Source organism: Aulostomus chinensis, chromosome 21, assembly GCF_037954235.1.
Source record: "Aulostomus chinensis isolate RoL2024-O1b breed Wild chromosome 21, RoL_Achi_v1.0, whole genome shotgun sequence".
NCBI classification, from domain to species: Eukaryota; Metazoa; Chordata; class Actinopteri; order Syngnathiformes; family Aulostomidae; genus Aulostomus; species Aulostomus chinensis.
Window position 1 is genome coordinate 12,038,471 of NC_141340.1, and position 20,922 is coordinate 12,059,392.

The following is a 20,922-nucleotide window of genomic DNA, read 5'->3' on the forward strand; positions in this document are numbered from 1 at the left end:
TAAAGCTCAACAAAAATTCAAGATATATATTTAAAAAGCGTTTTCATTCTGAAATATACTAAATTCAATATACTACAAAAAAAAACAAATGGAAAGAATAAACTTACAACTTGTGAGAAGTCATGAAAAAATATAAATGTTAAATATGAATAATTTAGAGAACTGACTTTTACACAGCTGCTCTGTTTATATGGAAACGTAAAAAAAAAAACTAGCATAAACAGCGAAATCCTCTTAATCTGTTGGATCCAACGAATTCTCCTCACATTCGATTTTTCCAACTAGCAGCCGTTCAAAAGAAAACACCCTCCACGAAGGCGTACTTCATTTAAAGAAGTGAGTGAAACAAAAAAAAAGAACTTGGCTAAAGCCCAGGTACACACACACACACACACACACACACACACACACACACACACACACACACACCTAAAAAAAAAATCCTAATAGTTTTCACACTCAAATTAAGCAACTTTTCCGGGAGAATTTAAAAAAAAAAAGGCGTTTTGCACAAATCATAGTGCCTGCTGCCTGCGTGCCCCGGAGCAAGGCACCGGCCTGCCTGACGTTTGACACGCGGCTCTGGGAGAACAAGAAAGAGCTGGAAGATTTGTGGATTTAAGCGAGAGGTGTTGGCGCTGGTCAACAAGCTGCAGCCTGAGTGTGTGTGTGTGTTACTGGCGGAAATAATCGAGTGTTGCTGTCAGTTCAGAAGAATTATTTCTGGTTTTATTTAACTGAATGTTTTGTCTGGGATTGTGTGTGTGTGTGTGTGTGTGCGCGCGCGCGCGCGCGCGTGCGTGTGTGTGTGAAGAAAATAAATCTGATGAATTTGAAAATGAGGCTAACACAGACTTTCTACGTTTCTGTATCTGTGTGTGCAGCAGAAAACATTCTAGCGTTGGTGTATCTGAGCCCGCACCCAGCCTGCTCTCCTTGTCCTAACTCCCTGGTATGGGGGGGGGGGGGGGGGTCAAAGGTCATCACTGCTTGTGGCCGTGTTCAAATCCCCCTATAGTGTGTAATGCTCTCAAGTGACCTGTCATTTTCTAAAAAGGAGCTTGTGTCCAGATATTAGTTTGCAGGTCATGGAACTTCATCAACAAAGCTGTAATTGTCATCTCCGTCCTTCATGGCTGCAACATTTGAAAAACGATGGTTTTCACGCGGGTATCCGAACGAAATGACGTTGCATTAATAATGATAATTTTCACGGATTGTTAACCGCATAGTTTCTCTCCATTCTCTATTTTGAAAAGGAAACTCGCACTGTCTTTTGATGGGAATTTAAAGGAAAGCAAAGATGAAGGAAAAATAACTCGTTATATTAATGTCTTGTTCATTTTGTTGCTGGCAAATAATTCTGTCTACGTCGTAAACAAGGTGCTTGAAATGAAGCTCACCAACAAAGAAAGCCCTGTGTGTGTGTGTGTGTGTGTGTGTGTGTGTGTGTGTGTGTGTGTGTGTGTGTGTGTGTGCGCGCGCGCGCGCGCGTTTGTGTGCGTGTGTGAGGGGGAGGAGGGGTTACCATTCAACCAGTAATCCCACCACTTCATTTACTTATGTATGACTAAAATAAATTAAATAAATACTAGTAATACTCGTACTGCCATTACTTCTACTTCCGCCAGGCTCTGGTCGGCGGATGGAACGTGCTCAGAGACTCAGCCCGTCACGTTCAATCACTTGTATTATGGGATTAGTCAACTTTAAAAACTGAACAACAGGAATTTCAGATTTTCCTCTTAACTTTGTTTGACATTTCAAATGTGGGTCACTGAAAAATGCAATCATATGAGACTGATCAGACTTACAGATAACACACATTTTTACAAAATGTTTAATTCACTCCGAGTAAGATTTTACTTGATGCTTCAGCAGGATTTAATTGCATTTTATTGCCTTGTTAATTTTGATCTGTTGGGTTGTTTTGTATTAGTCTGTACATTATTTCTCGTAAAACTGATGAATTATTCATAAACGGAGCCTTAATTGGAGCCATAAGAAGGCAAAATACAGACTGGGAGCCTTTTAAACACGTCTACGTGCGTTAAAGAGCCCAGATGAGAGGACACGCTTCCAAATTCCTTCCTGGGACTTTGAGCCGCCTTCAAACAGTTGTTGATAACTCATTTAATTGTACGTTAAAAGTTGCTCACAGATCTGGCTCTCTCCCTGACGCAGAAAAGCCTTTACAAATGGAGTTGAGCTCCATGACGGAGCAGAAGCCCTCTGGAGCTGGTTTTCCCCTTCCTCTCCGTCCCGGAGCTCCCCTGCTCTCTGAAATCCACCAGACCCCCTCGGACCCCTCAGCTCCCACTCTTTATTTTCACTGCAGCTCAGAAAACACACTTTCGGCGCCCCTTTACCTTATTTACTCTGGTTAAATATTCCTATCATAAATAATCCAGCCGCATCTGCGCAATTCTAAGTTTAGACAGCGATCTTAGGCTGAAGTTTGGTTTTTTTAATAAATACAAATAAGCTAAGTTCTCTAAGTTCCATATCATTCTCTAGCATTTAGACGGGTTTTAACATTTTAAAATATTTATACTATATTTTCAATCATTTAACTAAACGTCACATTTGATCTAATGACTCAGTCGATGCTTTTAAAAGACAACATTTAGCGCTTTAAAAAAAAAAAAGTTATTTCAGTGTAAGCAGCAGTAGCAGCTCTGCTCTGCTAGTCCTCCACACAGGCCGCCATCTCTAACTCTGACACCGGGTGTGAGCAGAGGGAAGCCGGGTTAACCCTGACGGAGACGACGCTGCCTCCTCCATCAGCCAAGCGTGGAGCGCAGCCACGGAAGATAAGGATCAATAAACTGGACTTTAGTGGGAATATCGATGAAGATAAGACGGACGCGAGTTGATGGAGACTAGTGATTAAATAAACGCGATTTCTGTCTGTTGGTTTCCTGATGAGGTCTACACTTCATATTTTGAGTCGTTTTGAATGTAAAAATACAGTAAATACGGACGTTTTGGGGTCGTGATAAAAAAAATACATGCATAAACCGCCTATTTTACGCGTGTTGGTCGACTGAATGCAGGGACATTTAAATGTAAAAGGACGTTTTGGGGTCATACATAGACAAACCACAGGATAAACTTTATGCACAAACGTAGAGAACAGTTCCGTTGACAGTTTAAATACGAATTTGGTCCATCAGGACATTCAGTCACACCTCCGTGTTCAAAACAACGACATCAAGCTGAGAGAACAGAGCGCAATTTCACTTTCCTGTCTCAATGAAAGAAAGAGAGTTTTTTGCGCCTTAAAGAAAAGTTCTGTTGAGGCAAAACACACACATACACACACACAGACACACACAAACACACACACAAAATCGCTGAATTAACTTTTAACCTAATTAACCTAAAACACACACCCACGCCCGCACGCATGCACACACACGCGCGCGCGCGCGCGCGCACACACACACACACACACACAGATGATTTGTTTTGTGCTTTCTTGCACTTGAAAATATAAATGTTTGATTTGTTCTTGCGTTACAAAATCATTCTAGTTGTCGCTCGCAAATATTTTTATTTCCTTTTTGGATCCACGTCATCCTGCAGCAACAGAAGCGTGTCCACAACGTGGAAATGTACCGTTTCACCGTCGCGCTCACGAGCTCGGGGGTGCACGTTTGTCACGCTGGGCCGTTTCGGGGGCTTTTTCTCTTTCACCCATTAACACGGCGGAGAGGGGAACGTTTCAATGAGAAATAAAAGTAACTGGTGCATTCAAAGTTTCACGGGACTCCAGCAGATTTATTTATTTATCTATCTATTTTCTTAATGTGTTATTTTCCCACCACAAAAATAAAAATATCACGAGCTTGTGGGTGAACTCGCGTAGAGGCAAATGCTTTACAGTTGAGAGATTAAACATAAAAACGCCCGGACGGCTTTTATCAGCCTCCGTGTATTTAATTGTCTCGGATGTCAAAGCAAAGTGCTGACCCCGACGCGCCATGTGTCCGTCAGCATTGCGCGCAACTCCCAACAGCTATAACAAATATAACTTTGTCTGCTAGGAGCTGATTTCTTATGATAAAAAGAAAAAGAAACAGCACGTTTTGTTCCCTCACTCCTTCTTTTGTTATTCTATAGAAGTTACAGTCTACTGGTTCCCAATCCGCACTGGAATTTAACCCTGAAATGCCAGCAGCGGTGTGGAATGGCTTGCCTATGCGCCCAGTGTGACCCCTCCAGGCCCCAGCAGCGCCAGCAGCAGCAGCAGCTCGGACCAGACCGGCCGGCCATGCCTGCTTGCCTGCCTGCCTGCCTGCCTGCCTGCCTGCCTACCAACCCCGACTCCCCTTATCGAGCTCGCGGCTGTAGCATGAACTATGGAGTCCCATCAATCAGGAAAACATCGTGTCAAACATGGCAGATGGAGCGAAGGGCAAGTCTGGTCAAAGCTTTTCAGAGAATAAAGTCAAATTATTTCAGAAAAAAAACGTTTTGACGCGAGATTCAATTATGCATCAAGTCTCCAAAATAGCAGACGATTGGATTAAAAACATCAACAAACAAACAATATCACGAGCACTGAGGGGACTTGTAGTAAGAGTGGATTCCTCGTCATGTTGGCCACCTCCGCGCACATGCTCCCTCCAAACTCCCGCAGTCTTGTTTGCTTTACGAGCGACTCAAAGGCTCAACGTCCTCGCAGGAGTGCTGTTTAAAACCAGCACACTGAGGTTTCTCTTCTACTTCATGTACTAAACCGTGCGGGCTCGCAACGCTGCATGCGTAAATATCTGTGGTTTGCCTCATGTTGTTACTGCAGTTTCCACATGCCTATCACGTCTTCCGTCCCACACCCCTCAAACACACCAGGGAAGGGAAACTGTTTAACCAGATATAAAAAAAAGAAGAAGAGAAAGATGCACGGCCATCTTTGAGATGTATTTAGTCTACTGTTGGTCACTGTTTGCTCCATTGTTATTTTAAGCAGCCTTCAGAGTCCATCGGCGGTTCTGTGGAGTGAAAGTCGCCTCAAGACTAAAAACATGGTTATTTAATTTAAGACTGCGTGTAATTTCATGTAACGTTTATTACATTATACCCAATAGATCTTGGAATATCTTGTCAAAGAGGAAAAGCACAGTTCAAGTTCTATATATGCGATAACCCCCCCCCCCCACCACAGCCACCGCCACCACCACCACCACACCCCCCCTTCCGCGTATATTCAAAGTATTTTTCCTCGTCAATAAAAAAAACTCACAAAAAAACAATCGTCCGATTCAACAGACAGAGAAATAGTCTGATAATTACACTCGTTTAATGAATGTTTCATAATTAAAAAAAGAAAAGAAAGGGAAAGTGCTTCAGAATTCCACCGTTCAAGTTTCCATAGCGAGTGCAGTTGTCCCATTATATATATATATATATATATATATATATATATATATATATGAACAAAAAACAATATACACGAAACCCCCAGAAAATTTACAAAAATAAATATTCAGTTTCATATAAACAACCAGTGACTTCAAATGTCAAAAAAAACAAAAAAAAGTGACCTCAAGTATCAAAAAAGCGGAGTGAATGAGGAGGAGAGGAAGAGGAGAGGCAGAGGAGAGGCAGAGGAGAGGAAGAGGAGAGGAAGAGGAGTGACCGCAGCCTCTCTGCTGCTGCTGCACGATGCAATTGTTTACATTGATGGCGTCACAGTCGGAGAGCTATTCGTCTCTAACGGTGGAAAAGGGCCCTCCCAACAGGCCACGACCACCATCTCCGTCCCCTCGGCCGTGCATTGTGAGCACTTCGTGAGAATAGACTGGTGTGCGTCAGGAGGAGGAGGAGGAGGAGGATGGGGGGTGGGGGTGCAGGCGATTCCTCTTCCTCCTATGCTGTGCAGCCTATGCTTTTGACATGCGGATTAAAGGTTGAAAGCTTGCAACACCCCCACCCCCCTCACACCCCCAACTCTCTTAACCCTGTGCAACCCCCCCCCCCCCCCCCCCCCCTTGCCGCAGCTTCACAAAATAGCCAGTTTACGGGCTGGAAATATGAGTTCAAGTTTGAATTGTCACTGCAGCAGCTTCAGGAAAAAAAAGGCCCATTGTGAGTGTCCTGGGAAGGGGTGGGGGGGGGGGGTTCATAGCTGCAGAGCGGTGCTTTAATCATATGGCTTAACATCTACCATATGTTGATTTAAGCAGTGTGTGTGTGTGTGTGTGTGTGTGTGTGTGTGTGTGTGTGTGTGTGTGTGTGTGTGTGTGTGTGTGTGTGTGTGTGTGTGTGTTTAAAACAATTTAAATACAATCCTCTGACAACCTTTGCTGCGCTTGCTAGCAGGCTGACATCATCCAGTGGGCTCTGGGTTTGTTGTGATCTGGCTCCACATAAACCGGGCCCCCTCTTTGTGGAGGACAGAAAGAAGAAGAAGAAGAAAAAGAAGAAGAAGAAGAAGATGAAGAAGAAGAAGAAGAAGAAGAAGAAGGGGGAAAAAAAGCCTGCCAATAATGCGCGTCCCGGACTACTTTAAATGCGCGCGCGTATAGGTGCAAGCTCAGCTACTGGCTTTCCATGTGTTTAGTGGCGGTTAAAGGTGTGTATGCTGACGCCTGGAGGGAAATTACATTCACTGATATCTGAAGGTTGATAGCAACAAAACAACAACAACAAAACAGAAAAAGAAAAAAGTAAAGAACTTTGACATTTGAATTTATCTTAAAACAAACAAAACTATATAAAAATCCTGATTAATATTAGAAAAAGCGTAAAATTTCAATCCAAATATGAATCAAATTAAAAGTCTCATATTTTATTTGTCCGAATAAAGCTGAAACAAGACCCCCAAGCTCATATCTCCGATGCTTTGTGGTATTGAATGTTAGTGGGTGAAGGTGTTGAGGTGCCCCCCCTCCATCATACACACACACACACACACACACACACACACACACACACACACACACACACACACACACTCACTCACTCACTCACACTCACACACTCACACTCACACACTCACACTCATAAATTCTAGCCCACCAAAAGCTCCTCATGTCTGCGATTCCCTATGTATGTATAGACTATGGGGGGGGGGGGGGGTCCTGTATCCAAAAGAGGGACATATAAAGATTGAGGGTTGTTTGTTTGTTTGTTTGTTTGATTGATTGATTGTCTGTACATAAGGCCTGTGTTGTGTCTGGACCTGCGTCTGTGCACACATTTTGCAAACCAGTACTCTGCAGAATGAAGATCGAAAACCAGATCACAATCACTTAAAAAAAAAAAAACCCAACAAAACAACAACAACAACAACAATCCAACAACAATGACAACAACAACAACACACAACCACCGGGAATCATTTCCTGTCAAGTGTAATAAAGGCTTAACTGTGAGCGTGTATAGGTACTAAATCATCCTCTGCATTGAAAACTAACTGGTCAGCACCGTAAAGAAATACTTTGATATAGAAAACACACCAAGTGGCACATAATGGGAAACCCTGATTTTTTTCTCTTTTTTTGATTTACCAAGTCAAACATGCTCGATTAGCCTCATCCCAAGGAATGCTCTCTCTCTCTCTCTCTCTCTCTCTCTTTTTTAATCCCTTTCCTCTTTCAGACAAAGCACCAACCAGAGAAACCCTGGCAACATACAATCCAACAGGTCGAGCTATAAAGAAGAGTTCGGAAAATAAGTAAACACAATCTTGACAATTTAGCGTATTGCTTAGGGCTCGCAGCTTATTTTTTTTTTGAAAGTTGTTGTTTTTTTTCTTTTCTAAACGTAAATCCACGGTGCCTCCCGGCCTCCCTGTGGGCGTTTTCTGAGGCTCCAAATGGGGGATATTTTGTGGTCACCAAACTTCAAAACAATGTAAATCCATTTACAGTTAAAAGGGGAAAATAGGCAAAGTTGTGAGGCCATGTGCTCACGTTAGGACTCGGTCTGCCATTAGTCCTTCTTTTTTTCTATAAAAACAGCTCAGTATTTCCTCGTCCTCTGGGCGTGTGGGGGAGGGAGAATCTGGCCGCCTGGCTGCCAACTCCACACGGGGTGAGACGGAGGGGGAGGCCCGGGGCCCCTCAGCGAGTTCAGGGAGTAAGCAGGGCACAAATCCCCGTCGCTGCCAACTACCAGCGATGGCGGGAATGGGAAATTTGCCATCAGGCTGAAAGGCATTTTTGCAGTCGATGCTATAGCGCTGGCATTGCTGCGTTTGCGTCTGCTCGGTAAATCCTCCGTGGATCCCTCCTCGCAGCCGGCGGGATGAGAAGAAGAAGAGGAAGAGGCAGCCTTGTTGACCCTGGGCACGTTTTGTTTTGTTTGCGTTCTGGAAACTCGGGATTTCTTCCCCAGCACCGGCGGAGCTCTGCAGTTTTTGTTCCTGTTCTCCCCCTCCTCCTCCGTACACGGGGTATCCGGTGTGCTTTTGAATTCCTGAGACCCACAAGGGGACGCGGGGGCCAAATCGAGGCTCCTCTCGGAGGTTTTAACCCCGCTGTTAAAAAAGTCCCCATGTTTGATAGCACCGCTGGGATAGTGGCCGACTCTGCTCTCCGTCTTATCGCCTTTACAGGCGAGCGCGCAGGCCTGGCTCTGGTATTCATACTCATCACAGCTTTCCTCCACTTTCAGCTTGTGGAGGTTGAAGGGGGGCGTCCTGGATGCCCTGCCGCTGTCCGAGTGGGGGGCGACAGTCACACAGGACTCCTCAGCCTCGACCTTGATTTTTTTCAGGGGAGTGGGCAGTCTCAGCAGCGCGCCGGCTCTGGGGAGCTTGGTGTCTTTGTCCTGGTCACAATGTGCTCCCAGTCCCGGTGGGCTTTTGGTTGGATGACCCGTTGCCCTACGCGAGTTGTGGAAGGCCTTGGCTCGGTTGGGTTCCGATGAAAGGGCACACAGGCCATCCACGGGCTCCTTGTTAAAATCATCATCAGACACCGTTTCCTTTTTTGATTCAGCAAAAAAACTCTCCCTCCCCAAAACAGAGGAATTGAAAGTGGGGTCCTTGGTGTCACTGCACGTGAAGTCACATCCCTGCCCACTCTCCCCGGCGTGTGACGAGGCAACGTGTTGTTTTCCTTGCAGGTGGTTGTAGTGAAAGGTGGGCTGCAGGACCAGAGGTGCTCTCCCTGGGTTGAGCGTCTTGGGGAGAGAACCGACCCTGGCCCGCCTGAACCGGATGCTCTGTACCGAAACACGACTTGAAACGGAGCTTGAGTCGGTAAGAGATGAGCTCTCCTCCTCATCAGAGCTGACCTCGGTGCTTTCCGACTGCGTGTCATCTTCATCCACACCCTCCTCTTCCTCATCGGAGCTCCCGGAGTTGCTGGTGCTGGAAAGGCCGGAGCCAAAGTCCGAATCTTGATCCGAGTAGGTGCTGGACTCGGTGTCGCTGCTGTAGCTCTCCGGGAAACCCGGCTCGTGGTGGTGGTGGTGATGATGATGATGGTGATGCTGGTGGTGGTGGTGATGGTGAGGTCTGGGGTCAAGGTAGAAGTCCGGGCTGAGGTGGAAAGCGCCAAAAGCGGCCCCGCTTGATTTGGGTTGCACGAGCAGTACCGGTGGTACATGGTGCGCGTGCCTGCTCCTGCTCCAGGAGTGCCTCGCGCCGTCCCTGCCGACGCCCCCCTCGCGCCTCCTCTTCCTTTTGTGAAGTAGGTCGCCGGATGAGCGCGAGAGCCTGGACTGAGCAGCTATGGCGGACTGAAGCACCACGGGCTGCCGTCTCACCGCGCTCCGGAAAAACGAGTGCCTTTGGCTCAGAGTCACGCGGTTCCCTGGTATTTTAGCAGTTTCATAGTTTCTAAAGTGTTTGTGACTGGACTTTGTCACGGAACGATAATCTCTCCCGTGGGATTTGTGGTAAAACTGAGGTAGTTTGGAGTCGGTAAGGCAGGGAGTCAGCTCTCTCCTCCTGTCTGCTTTGCTGTTGAGTGTGAGAGACTCCGGTACACCGTGCAAACTGAACCAAACTTTCTCCTTCCAGAGCCCGGCTTTTGCACGCAGGAGTCCCGAGGACACGTCCTCCTCCCCGGGGGAACATGCCGCTTTCCTCTTGTTGGACTTCAACACTCGCTCGGTTTTACAGGAGAAACACAGAGCCTCCACGTCCTCCCGCGATATGAGCGTGCACTTAGCGGCGTGGAAAGCTATAGAGTTTATTGCTTTGAGCTTCCGCAGCTCCTCCAAGTCGCAGTGGTGCTTCTTCACATTCAGGTGGTCCATGCGCTTGTGCACGGTGGTCCGGGGGATGTTCTTCAGCAGCTCGGTGAAGACCTGAGACAAAGCAAACATTTGCTTGCCTTTGATGAGCAGGTAGCCCAATCTCACTCCTTGCATTTCTTCAAAGCCACACTCCAGGTCCCCCATGTTTCATGTAGCACCCAAAGTATTAATCCACTCACGGTATGGATTTACCAGTAAAGGGCAGGACAGGACATCCTGCTCATACCTTTAAGCCATCCTCACTGCTGCTGCTGCTGCTGCGTCATGAAATTGCAAACTTTGACATGCAGATTTAAATGGAGCTGCCGGTGTCTAATAGGTGGAATGAGCCGGCTGCATCCACTCGACGCATCTCGACCCAGTCCGGCATGGTGGAGGAATGAGACGGATGCGTCCACCAAGCCGGCGCTGCTGCTACCTGCCTCTGCCGGCTCCACTCCCCTCTGGACGGCAGCAGGGCGAGGGGAAGGTGTGCACAACTGCCTCAGCCAGAGGAGTAAAATAGCCGGTCAGAGAGAGAGAGAGAGAGAGAGAGAGAGAGAGAGAGAGAGAGAGAGAGAGAGAGAGAGAGTTGTGAGCGTAGAGGGGAGGGAGTCGAGAGAGAGAGAGACAGAGAGAGAGAGAGAAACAGAATAAGAGCTAAAAATGCAGCTGCTATTCTTGCGGCTGGGTGAGCCACAAATAAAATGACAAGCGAGGGGAGGTGCACCCGTCTGGAGACACCTTCATCAAGTAAAGCTCGAGGAATCGACGCCCATTGGACGCCACTGACAGGTGATGCAATAAAAATGGATACTCCACCCCCCCCCACCCCATCCCATCCCATCCCATCCCATCCACTCCCACCCAACCTTCCCCACGTCCGTTTATATTTGTTAAACCACTCTTTTGAGTAAATAATGTAATTATGGCCAGTTCATATTTGGAATAAAGAGCTGCTGAAAATCTCCGGTGTGTGTATATAAATATGAAAGGAAGCATGAGTCTGCAAATTGTCACGATGGGATTGGAATGTACTCTGCCATTCCCTCACGCTCCAACATCAAAACGCACGCAGGAGTAGGTCAGTGCCGTCATTGTGTGCTGCTAAATGACTCCGCACCCAAAAAAGTATCATCATTATATATATATATATATATATATATATATATATATATATATATATATATATATATATACACACACACATACTTTTTAACGTGTTACCTCGTGGATGGATTTCTGTTTAGAAAAGGACAGCTTAAACAAAGGGTTTTTTATGTGCGGAGCTGCTTTTCAGCCTTCTGCTCTGATGCTGAACTCATCTGCTTTTGTTGGCTCAAGCTTGAATTTTATCGCGCTAGAAATTCCATATTTAGCTTATATATTCATCCACAAAGCGCAGGGCTAAATCACTTTACCCGCCTTGACTGAAAATAAATTTACTAGCATGTTATACACACACACACACGCACACATATATGTTTTTATATTTCTTCAAGTGTGTGTAACAATTGAAAATGTACCGGATGTAGAAAACTATTGACGCACGCAAATGTAAAATGTAAACAAACACCGTAACAGAAACACGTATTTATTAGAGTTATCTTGATTAATAATGGATGACAGTAAACAGGAGAGGAGCGACTGGAAAGGCTACAAGTGCAGAGTCAGGGTTGCTTTTCCCCCCACCGGATTTTCTACACCGTTTAAAGCTGCTGCCTGTTGAAAAGCAAGAAAATATCTTTATTATATCATAACTACGGACAGTTATCAAGAAGTAGCTTTTCACAATTGAGAAGCGGGAATGTTGTATATTATAAGCACTAATTAGCAATTTCATTAAACTGATCAAAGCTCTTATATATATATATATATATATATATATATATATATATATATATATATATATATAAACTTTGGCTTTATCATTTTAGGTGTGTATAATGTACGCTCACACGCACAAATACGCACGCACGCGCACCAGAGGGAGACGTGACTTTTAACCGACACATGAACGCAACACATAGACAACGCTAATGACTTTTAGCCAACACGAACACACGCATCGTAAGCAAACACACACACACACACACACGCGCGCGCGGGGAAAAATTACAAGATCGAGACGGGGGCGCGCGCACGCACGCACACACAGATTTAATGGCGTGTGTCACGAGAAGCTCCACAAAGCTACGTGGACTATTGTCTCTCGCCCCTGAAGATCCTGTACTCCCCGCGTTATGCTCCGTCTTTGTCGGTCTATTTTTACTGCACACGAGTCCCTTGTGGCGGGTTCCTCTCAGGCTGCGCGGTGCCGTGCGTGTGATGGGGGCCACAGTAAAGACGAGACGTGCTCACCACAATGTTAAACCTATTTATTTATTTACAGGCTCCGCGTTCTATGTTCAATAGCATCGACGTGACCTCAGACAGCGGGCTGTGTACAGGCGCTCTGGCTCGCTCTTAAATGTCCGTATCTGACAGGAGCACAACCGCAAAACCACACACAGAATCTTTCAGATCGTACAGTCGCGGAAAACGCCAAATGTAGAAAACGCAGGAAAGCTTTGCAATGATGTAAAAATATACAAGCACGACTGCAGAAGTGTGTGATGATTGTTTCATTAAAAGTTAGGCTACAATCCTGGAAAATCTCTGACTGGCTTTGTTTCTGAAGAATACGTGTGTGTGTGTGTGTGTGTGTGGGGGGGGGGGGTGTTGACCTGAAGGATTCTGGCAGAAAGCTCGTTTTCACTCTGTCAGAAAGAGATTGGGAAATGTTAAAATAGAAGTATTGAGAAAAATCTTTCTGTCAGAAAAGCTTCGAGGCAAACTGCAGAACACGTCTGACAGAGGTCAGAAGCACACGGCGGGAGAACGCTCCATCCCTGCGACCACGGATAAAATATTGTTTCTTGACTTCGTGTTTAAACTCCAGTCCAACTCACACGCACCTCTGGGTCATCTGACCTCATTGTACGGTGGCCTCTTTCCTCTCTGCTTGCAGCAAAACACGCGTTTCACGTGCTGATTGTGTGTGACAAGAGTTAACACACGGAGCACGAGGAGGTTCACGGATGCAGCAGAGTGAAGGCAGACGAGGGGCAGATCTCCGGGGTCCGGAGGGAATAACTGAAGATCCCACAGCACTCGCTGCATAGTCAGGGAGCCCAACATGCCCGCCCGAGACACGCAGGAGCTCCCGCATACCTGTCTTGCCTTGGTGGAATAGCAGTGTCCCTAAGACAGGAGCACCGCTTTCTAAGTGACACATTTCGGTTTGGAAACGTCCTCGGCACGTCGCTGCACGGTTCAGCGGCGGGAGGCGACCCGTTGCGGTGGTTACTGATGAGAAAACCCGAGAAAGTTCGCAGACTTTGACGCAAGTTGGAGTCCAGTTGGCGTTAAGCTGCTTTAACGCCAACGTTTTCCTGACGACGCGTCTCGAACAAGTTCACCCAACTAACATTTAATATATAAAGAAACAAGAACCTTACTGAACCACCGCGAGATCATTTAGAAAGTTGCCGTCAGTGAGTCACGTGTGAGGTTAGTAAGGGCAGGTGTCACCCACGAAACACTTCCAATTGAAACGCGTTTGCCGTCGAGTGTCACGGAGAAAATAAGAACCTCGTGCCAATTTGAAATTTGGTGTGGACCGCACAACTTCCAGTGAGGCTGTCGCTCAACTCTGGAAACTTCACGTCTCAGTCTGACATCATCAGTGTTATTGGTTTTCTACGGTGTCACAAGCAGGTCAAACCAGTGCGAGCTGACGAGCAGTTCACTATTGATATCATTGTCCTGCAAACACGATAATAGCGACTCAGACAGAAACTTGGTCAAAAATCAGTCGCCGTTTTAATAGTTCCGCTTTCTTTTTTGCCGTCCCGTACCACGTGTTCCATCTTTACTTACTTGTGAATCGTGTTTTTCAAACCGGTCAAAGGATGTGATATGTGATATGTGAAAGGACAAAGTGTATCAATCTACAATTAAATACACTACTGTCAAACTTAAAAAATTCAGTGGTGCTATGGATACCTGAAAGACACACACGAATATTGTTAAAAAATGGTTCTGTCAGAATTCCTATTTGTAGCTTTTGTGTTCATATATGTGTATATAAAATGTATATATTATTTAAAACAATTAAGAGCACAAAATGTAAAATATGAACAAGTAGAATTCCCCCAAACACACCTGTCACAGCCACTTTTATCAAATAAATAAATCAATAAATAATAAAAACGTCTTATCGCTTTAAAGCGTTCATTTCGCGTATCCAATTAGGGGCCATCTAAGAAAAAGTGGTTAAACAATTAAAAAAAAAAAGTTGCAACAATAACTGAATGAAACCAGCATAGATATTTTCCAATTGGGACCGAGGATTCTTTGTTATGCAGATTTGTGATGAACCATACGCCACATGGCACTTCATCCTCCTTCCCTGTCCCTGATGTTGGCCGGGCACCGGAGGGGAGGAGACCGAATGGCCGAGTGAGAGAGACCTCAAGCCCGGTGGAGATTTCTTGGAACTGCCCGCAAGCTGCTGGCAGTGTAGTTTCAGCTGGCCAGATATCGCTCATACGAGTCCGGCGGCGGACATGGAGGTGCTGCTGTGTTTGGCTTGGCTGCTGTTACATAAGGGAGACAATTAGCTTCAATGGCACTTCCAAGCTTTATATTTCAAGGACTGAGTGAAGTCCGGCGGTTTGGAGGAGGGTTCGCCGTGGTGGTGCAGGCTGAGCAGCATCAGCCATCATCCTCAAGACAAATGTAATCAATTACTATTAAAAACACGCAAACCGTCTTCCTCCGAAGTGACCCATTTCCACCTTTTGGGTGACCCTACTTATCTGAATCAGAAAATACGTCATGATCCTTATCATAATCTACATGTTAAGAGAGCATGAAGAAAAACTGAAACATAACTGAGTTCACCGTGATCACTTGTTTTAAATATCGCGAGAGTTCGCCTTGCATAGCTTTTACTTACTTTTTGTTGCCACTACATCAGTCTGGAAGACGGAATTTAATGGGAGGGATGGGGTGAGGTGGGGGGGGTAATACGGCAAAGTCTCTACACACACACACACACACACACACACACACACACACACAAAATCTGCACAAAGGACACACTTGGAAATTCATTTCAATTGAATATTAATGAGGTGTTGTCCTTGTAGTGATTTTTCTGTTTTATATATATATATATATACATACATATACACACACACACACACACACACACACACACACACAAAATCTGCACAAAGGACACACTTGGAAATTCATTTCAATTGAATATTAATGAGGTGTTGTCCTTGTAGTGATTTTTCTGTTTTATATATATATATATATATATATACACATACACATACATACATACACACACACACACACACATATATCCTCCAACCAAGTATGTTGCCTGGCCTGTCATGTGTTTTGAATTATATGGAGATACTTGGTCAAGGAGGCGAAGGCACTTGTAAGAGCATACGATTTTGTGACACAAAGCCACTGCCTCCACGCCAAAACAATGAATTCCTCTCCACCCCCCAACCACACCGAAAGACTTGAGTTTAGATGCAATCTGAGCCTGAAGTGTGTGCGGACAGTGGTGGGGGGAGGGCTCTCTTCACCTTTCACCCCGTCGTGTTGGGACTGTTGGATTTTTTTTTTTTCCTGGGCCCCCTTGCTACTCTCGGACCAGAGAGACAACCACGCTGACACGAGTCCAATGCTGCTGAAGAGACATAAGAGCTCAGGGGGACTTGGGTTTATTTGATATTTCAGTGTTTAAGTTTTCAATATCTAATGTGAATATTACTCAGCAGCAGATGAAAAAGACGGAGATTCCCAGCAGAGTAGCTAAAGACAATTTAAACAAATAATCAGTTAGTTTACTGACTTAAGATGAAAATACAGATGGGGATCCATATGGTCTGTTGCAATCATTTAAACCTTGATGACACACATTCAATTACAATACCATAGATTGTTGAAGGACATGTAGATTCAGTCTGGATATGTTGACTTTATAGAGAGAAAAAGTCTGGTGTAGTTTGGTTTTATGGTGCATTTATTAAAAGCACTACATATAATAGAGACTGATAACGTACAAATACTAATTTTGGCTCCACCTGAATGCAACACACATCGGATGGGATAGAAAAAGAAAGTTACAGAGCTTAAATTACATTGTGTCAGATCAATTTTATGTTGCATTTCAAAAAACAACAACAACTGAATGTGTTTCCAATCATACCCACTGTTTTTGCAAATAATAACCAGCCATACAGTTTACATTATCAAAGAACCATGACAATATGGATTAGGCATTGATTCAGTGATTTGAAAACAAGCATGTGGCAACTGTTGTTGCTGGTCACCATTGAAATTTAAGAGGTCAGTCTGTGAAAACATTCCACCCAAGATTGGTTTAATTTTCTGTGGATTTCTCCCTGTGAAACACACACACACACACACACACACACACACACACACACACACACACAATGACAAAACTCAGGTGGTTTGATAATTCTATGAATTATTTCTGGCATTTAGAATTGTAAGAATTTGTCTGGCATTTGTGTATCCAATTCTTTCATTTCACTCCTGTGCACACACACCTGAATCTCTACAAAGAAAAACATGAAAAAATGTTATTGTAAAAAAAAAAAAAAAAAAAAAAAAAATTCAAGGAGAAAAATTGCAGTGGAACTTATAGCAAGTAAAAGGAGGGTTTGGTTATATTCATAGAATATTTTAGATTATAATAAAATCTCGCAGTGCTACATGCACTCTGAGGTCATCAGCAGTTGTTGGGAGCAGCAGCCAGCGTTACCGCTGTCAGCTCCTCTCTGACAACCTGAGGAATATTATACATGATTTGAGCAGATTTTGACTTAATCAAGTGCAAGTTGTAAAAAATCATTTGCAATTTTCAGTGTTTCAGGAGCTATATGGGCCCCTCCACAACTGCTGCCCCCTCCTTCGCCTCCCTTTGTTCTCTCAGGCTCTAATAGGTTTTCCCCTGCCACACACAATTCACTTTTTTCTCTCCCCCTTTTCCCCAGCTCCCCATCCCCCCACACCCCTTTTAGAGGAGTGCCCAGTGTCGACTGGAGCATTTGAGCAATTTGAAATTAAAGCAAACAATGGGCAGGCACTCCCAGGGACCTCTCGCTCACCATATTACACGGAGGACGCTCGTGTGCTCTTGCGCATTATTGGCAAGTCATTACGTTTCTCTGGAAACCGAGAGCGGGAGCTCACTCAGAGGAATCGGTGATGCAAGCAGCAGCTGAGTGCTTGGAATAGTGCGTGTGCGTGTGTGTGCGTGTGTGTGTGTGTGTGTGTGTTCAACAGCATCCTTGGCAACAGTATGGGGATGCTGTCAAAACAAAGCAGCATATTGACAGGTGTGATATGTAGGCCGAGATGAGATTTTTCAGTTAGTTTCATAATTCTTTTTGAAAAATAAAAATGTGTTCATTTTTACAATTATCAACCTTTCAAAATGCAGTCTGAATTCTACTGACTGTATACTCATCACATTCTTCTACCACTGATATGCAACTATGAGAAACATGTTATTTAAGCTATTTGGAATGACACTGGTAACAAGCAAGACAAGAAAATGAGCTATGACCTGACTCAATTTGAAATAACATTAAAGCTGTAAAACTGTAAATAAAACTTATTCATACTTTTGGACTCTGCAAATTGTGCTATAATGGACGTTCAATTTATCCTATTAAGCTATTTTAGCATTTTCCTGAGTGCTGCAGTGTCGTTTTAATTGTTTCCATTGTATAAAACACCTAGAAACCTTGGTTGACGATACAAACACGACAATGATCACTGGAAAAAAAAGCTTCTTACAAGGGAAACACAGGCTACTAATGGAAACAGTCCTCACAGATGCACTAAAAAAGCAGATCTACATTCATGTGTGTCACGTGGATAAACCAACGAAGCCAAAAGAGATATTATGTAGGAGTGAGGACACTCAATTATCATGGATTGTAATTTGTTTTTCATTAAATTAATATCCATTTATTTGTAAACACAATGTTCATGCAAGCAAAAGGAGGGCTGCAACCTCACTGAATTCCAGCTTACGGTGACAGCTCATTGGTGAAGCTCATGTCCATCATTTGTTATAAATAACTTACAGAATGGTGATAGTTGTTGAGCTATCAAATAATCAATCCATTTACTCTTTCAGCTGCAAATTTAACTAACTTTTTCAATAAACAGCCAACATATTTCTAAAGCTTTGTCATTGTTCGACTGCAAACTGTATTCATGTACTGTTCATTCAAATATGTAGACAGACAAGTCAAATGAATATAGAAAGTATTTGTTTGTGCACTTCAATGTATTTCTGAGGTTAAGATACACCAGGTATTTGTTTGCAATAGCGGAAAATGTCAAAATTCCCTTTACAGTTCAGCTTTACAGCATCGCCACTCCATTCAACATGGCAAGAATGAGGTAATATCTGTATACAAACAAACAAACAAACACATACAACCTTAAATCCGGCATCAACCAGCAGCTGAATTAAACAGGCCTTTGACCGTGCAACACATCCGTCCCTACCTCCATGTAGAAACACCGTTGATCGAGTATCAGCATCTCACAGAAGTGATGTTTTCTGTAACAAACTTTCCAGCCACCTCAGACAATCAAAGTAGGACTTTTCCCTCCCCATTACATCCGCGTTTTACTTCCTGTCAGGCGGGCTCATACGTAAACGCGCCTAGCGTCACTACGCACTTCCGCTTCTTCGCAAAGTCCTCCCTCTTCTCTTCAACGTCGATTCATGAAGTGGATGTTTTGGTGAAAAATATCGTGTTAAGTAGGGACGTAAACACGTTTAAAACATGACATTTCGACCGAGTGGGACCTAAAGCGAAGTAGCGGAGGAACTCGGGGTGTTTTGACTGAAGGTTTTTGGGTTATCTATATGTCGTATTCCTCCGCATGTACGGTTTCTTCGTAGATGGTCTCCGGCGAGCGTTGTCTGACGGCGGACGACGAGTTCTCGACGAGTAACATGAAGGAGATGATTGGAGGTTGCTGTGTTTGCTCAGACGAGAGAGGCTGGGCAGAAAACCCGCTTGTGTACTGTGACGGACACGGCTGCAACGTTGCCGTACATCAAGGTAAGCTGTACTCTCGCTTAGACTCTGAGTTAGCAGTTAGCTCCCAGGCTAGCAAGCGTTGTCTTGTTGCAAGGTTATCGAGCCTCCTCCACCGCTTGCCTGGCTGCCCTCTTTAAGGCCAGGCTGAGGTCAGGATTGATCCGTTTGGCAGCTAGCCTAGCATATTTGCTAAAGACTCTTACGCCGTATAAACCCATATATTGCTTCTATTCGTGCTATTCCTTGAATATTTGGAGAACTGTCAAACTCTCCTTGTCGAAATATGCCAAATGCCTGTGAGTAACACGTAGTGAAGGCGAGGGATTAGAATTTGAAAAGCTGCAAATAAGAAATAATGACTTGCGGGTTGTGTTTTTCTCTTATACACAGCAAAAGCTGTGTAATGTTTGTCCTTTATGACAACTGTTACCTTTATATTGTCATACATAATCGTGATACAATGCTGCCAAGTCAGTGTTCACTCAAGTTCATCGAGATGTTGTGGTATGTTTACAAACTGAGCAGCCGGCCATGCGGCCTCGGAGCTGCGAGAGACTGAAAACATTTGGAGGAGTCAGCAATTCTGAAGTCACACTGATTCATTTAAGCATGTTTGCACTGTTAACATCGTAATCAGTCGTCAGATTTGACAATAGCCGCGTCCGATTGGACCATAATTGTAAATAATCTACTAACCGTTAAACTGTCACAAACTTCTCAGTACATTGATTAAGTACAATGTTGCTGCATTATATTAGGAGTTATTTTTCCCATGTGTTTATCTGTGTTGGTATATACTAGTGAACGAATGATATGGGATATTTGGGGGTTGATGCTGCTATTGACATTAGGTATTAAGTTCTGATAACTGATCAATTGGCTAATATTTTTAAGTTAAATTTATTAATGAGAGAGAGAATATATGTGCAATTGCACATTTTTTTTGCTAAGAATAATTATTCAAATACATGTGGCAAAGATGTGTTTGTTGTTGTTATTTTACTGTTTCACACTGAATAATTTGTGTTGTTCAAAAGGGCATCAGTGCAGCACTGCACTAAGAGAAAGTGTTCACATCAGTTACTACTGACCAGGCTCCAGCCTGTACAATGCATGTGAGATAGGGGACTATTGACAGGGGTATTAATCAGTCAGGCTCTGGTTTAAAGTTTCAGAAAATACAGCTTGGCAGTGACAGTAGCTACATGATGTTGTTTAGTTACATAATTGTGCCAAATTCTATAATACTTCATTAATCACATTAAGGAGGCATCATAATGTTCCAACTTGCTTTCTGCATTTCCTGCAGAAAGGCAGGGGAAGACTCAGCACTCTTACAGATAAAATTTTATTGGAACTGATGCAGCAGTTTAGACTGGCAGTGCGACAAGTGCTTATAACATCTATAAAGAAACAGTAGGCTTGTTTTCCACACCCCAGTTCTGTTTTTTTTTATTGCGCGAATGAGACGTCCAAACGCTTCCAGTTTGTCACAATAAAACACTGCATTCAAGGGCGAGGGAAATGCTACTTTTTTTTACCATTGACATCTTTT

The 20,922-nt window shown here is 44.1% G+C and overlaps 3 protein-coding genes across 14 annotated transcripts in view; 1 reads left to right on the forward strand and 2 right to left on the reverse strand.

Annotated features, from left to right (window-relative positions):
• The window catches only part of pkd1l1 (polycystin 1 like 1, transient receptor potential channel interacting), a 46,345-nt gene extending 26,875 nt beyond the window's left edge, over positions 1 to 19,470 (reverse strand). For all 7 annotated transcript variants that reach the window (XM_086190788.1, XM_086190787.1, XM_086190785.1 and 4 more), the window contains exon 1: positions 18,823 to 19,470. The gene's annotated coding sequence lies outside the window, so the exon portion shown is untranslated. The remainder of the gene's footprint in view (positions 1 to 18,822) is intronic.
• Positions 7,006 to 10,664, reverse strand: skida1 (SKI/DACH domain containing 1). The gene has a single exon (XM_086191420.1). It carries the CDS (start codon positions 10,360 to 10,362, stop codon positions 7,972 to 7,974), a length of 2,391 nt encoding a protein of 796 aa, XP_086047546.1. The 5' UTR covers positions 10,363 to 10,664; the 3' UTR covers positions 7,006 to 7,971.
• The window catches only part of mllt10 (MLLT10 histone lysine methyltransferase DOT1L cofactor), a 45,275-nt gene continuing 43,361 nt past the window's right edge, over positions 19,009 to 20,922 (forward strand). For all 6 annotated transcript variants that reach the window (XM_086190790.1, XM_086190791.1, XM_086190792.1 and 3 more), the window contains exon 1: positions 19,009 to 19,388. In XM_086190790.1, coding sequence (XP_086046916.1) covers positions 19,226 to 19,388 — 163 coding nt within the window. In that variant the 5' untranslated portion in view covers positions 19,009 to 19,225. The remainder of the gene's footprint in view (positions 19,389 to 20,922) is intronic.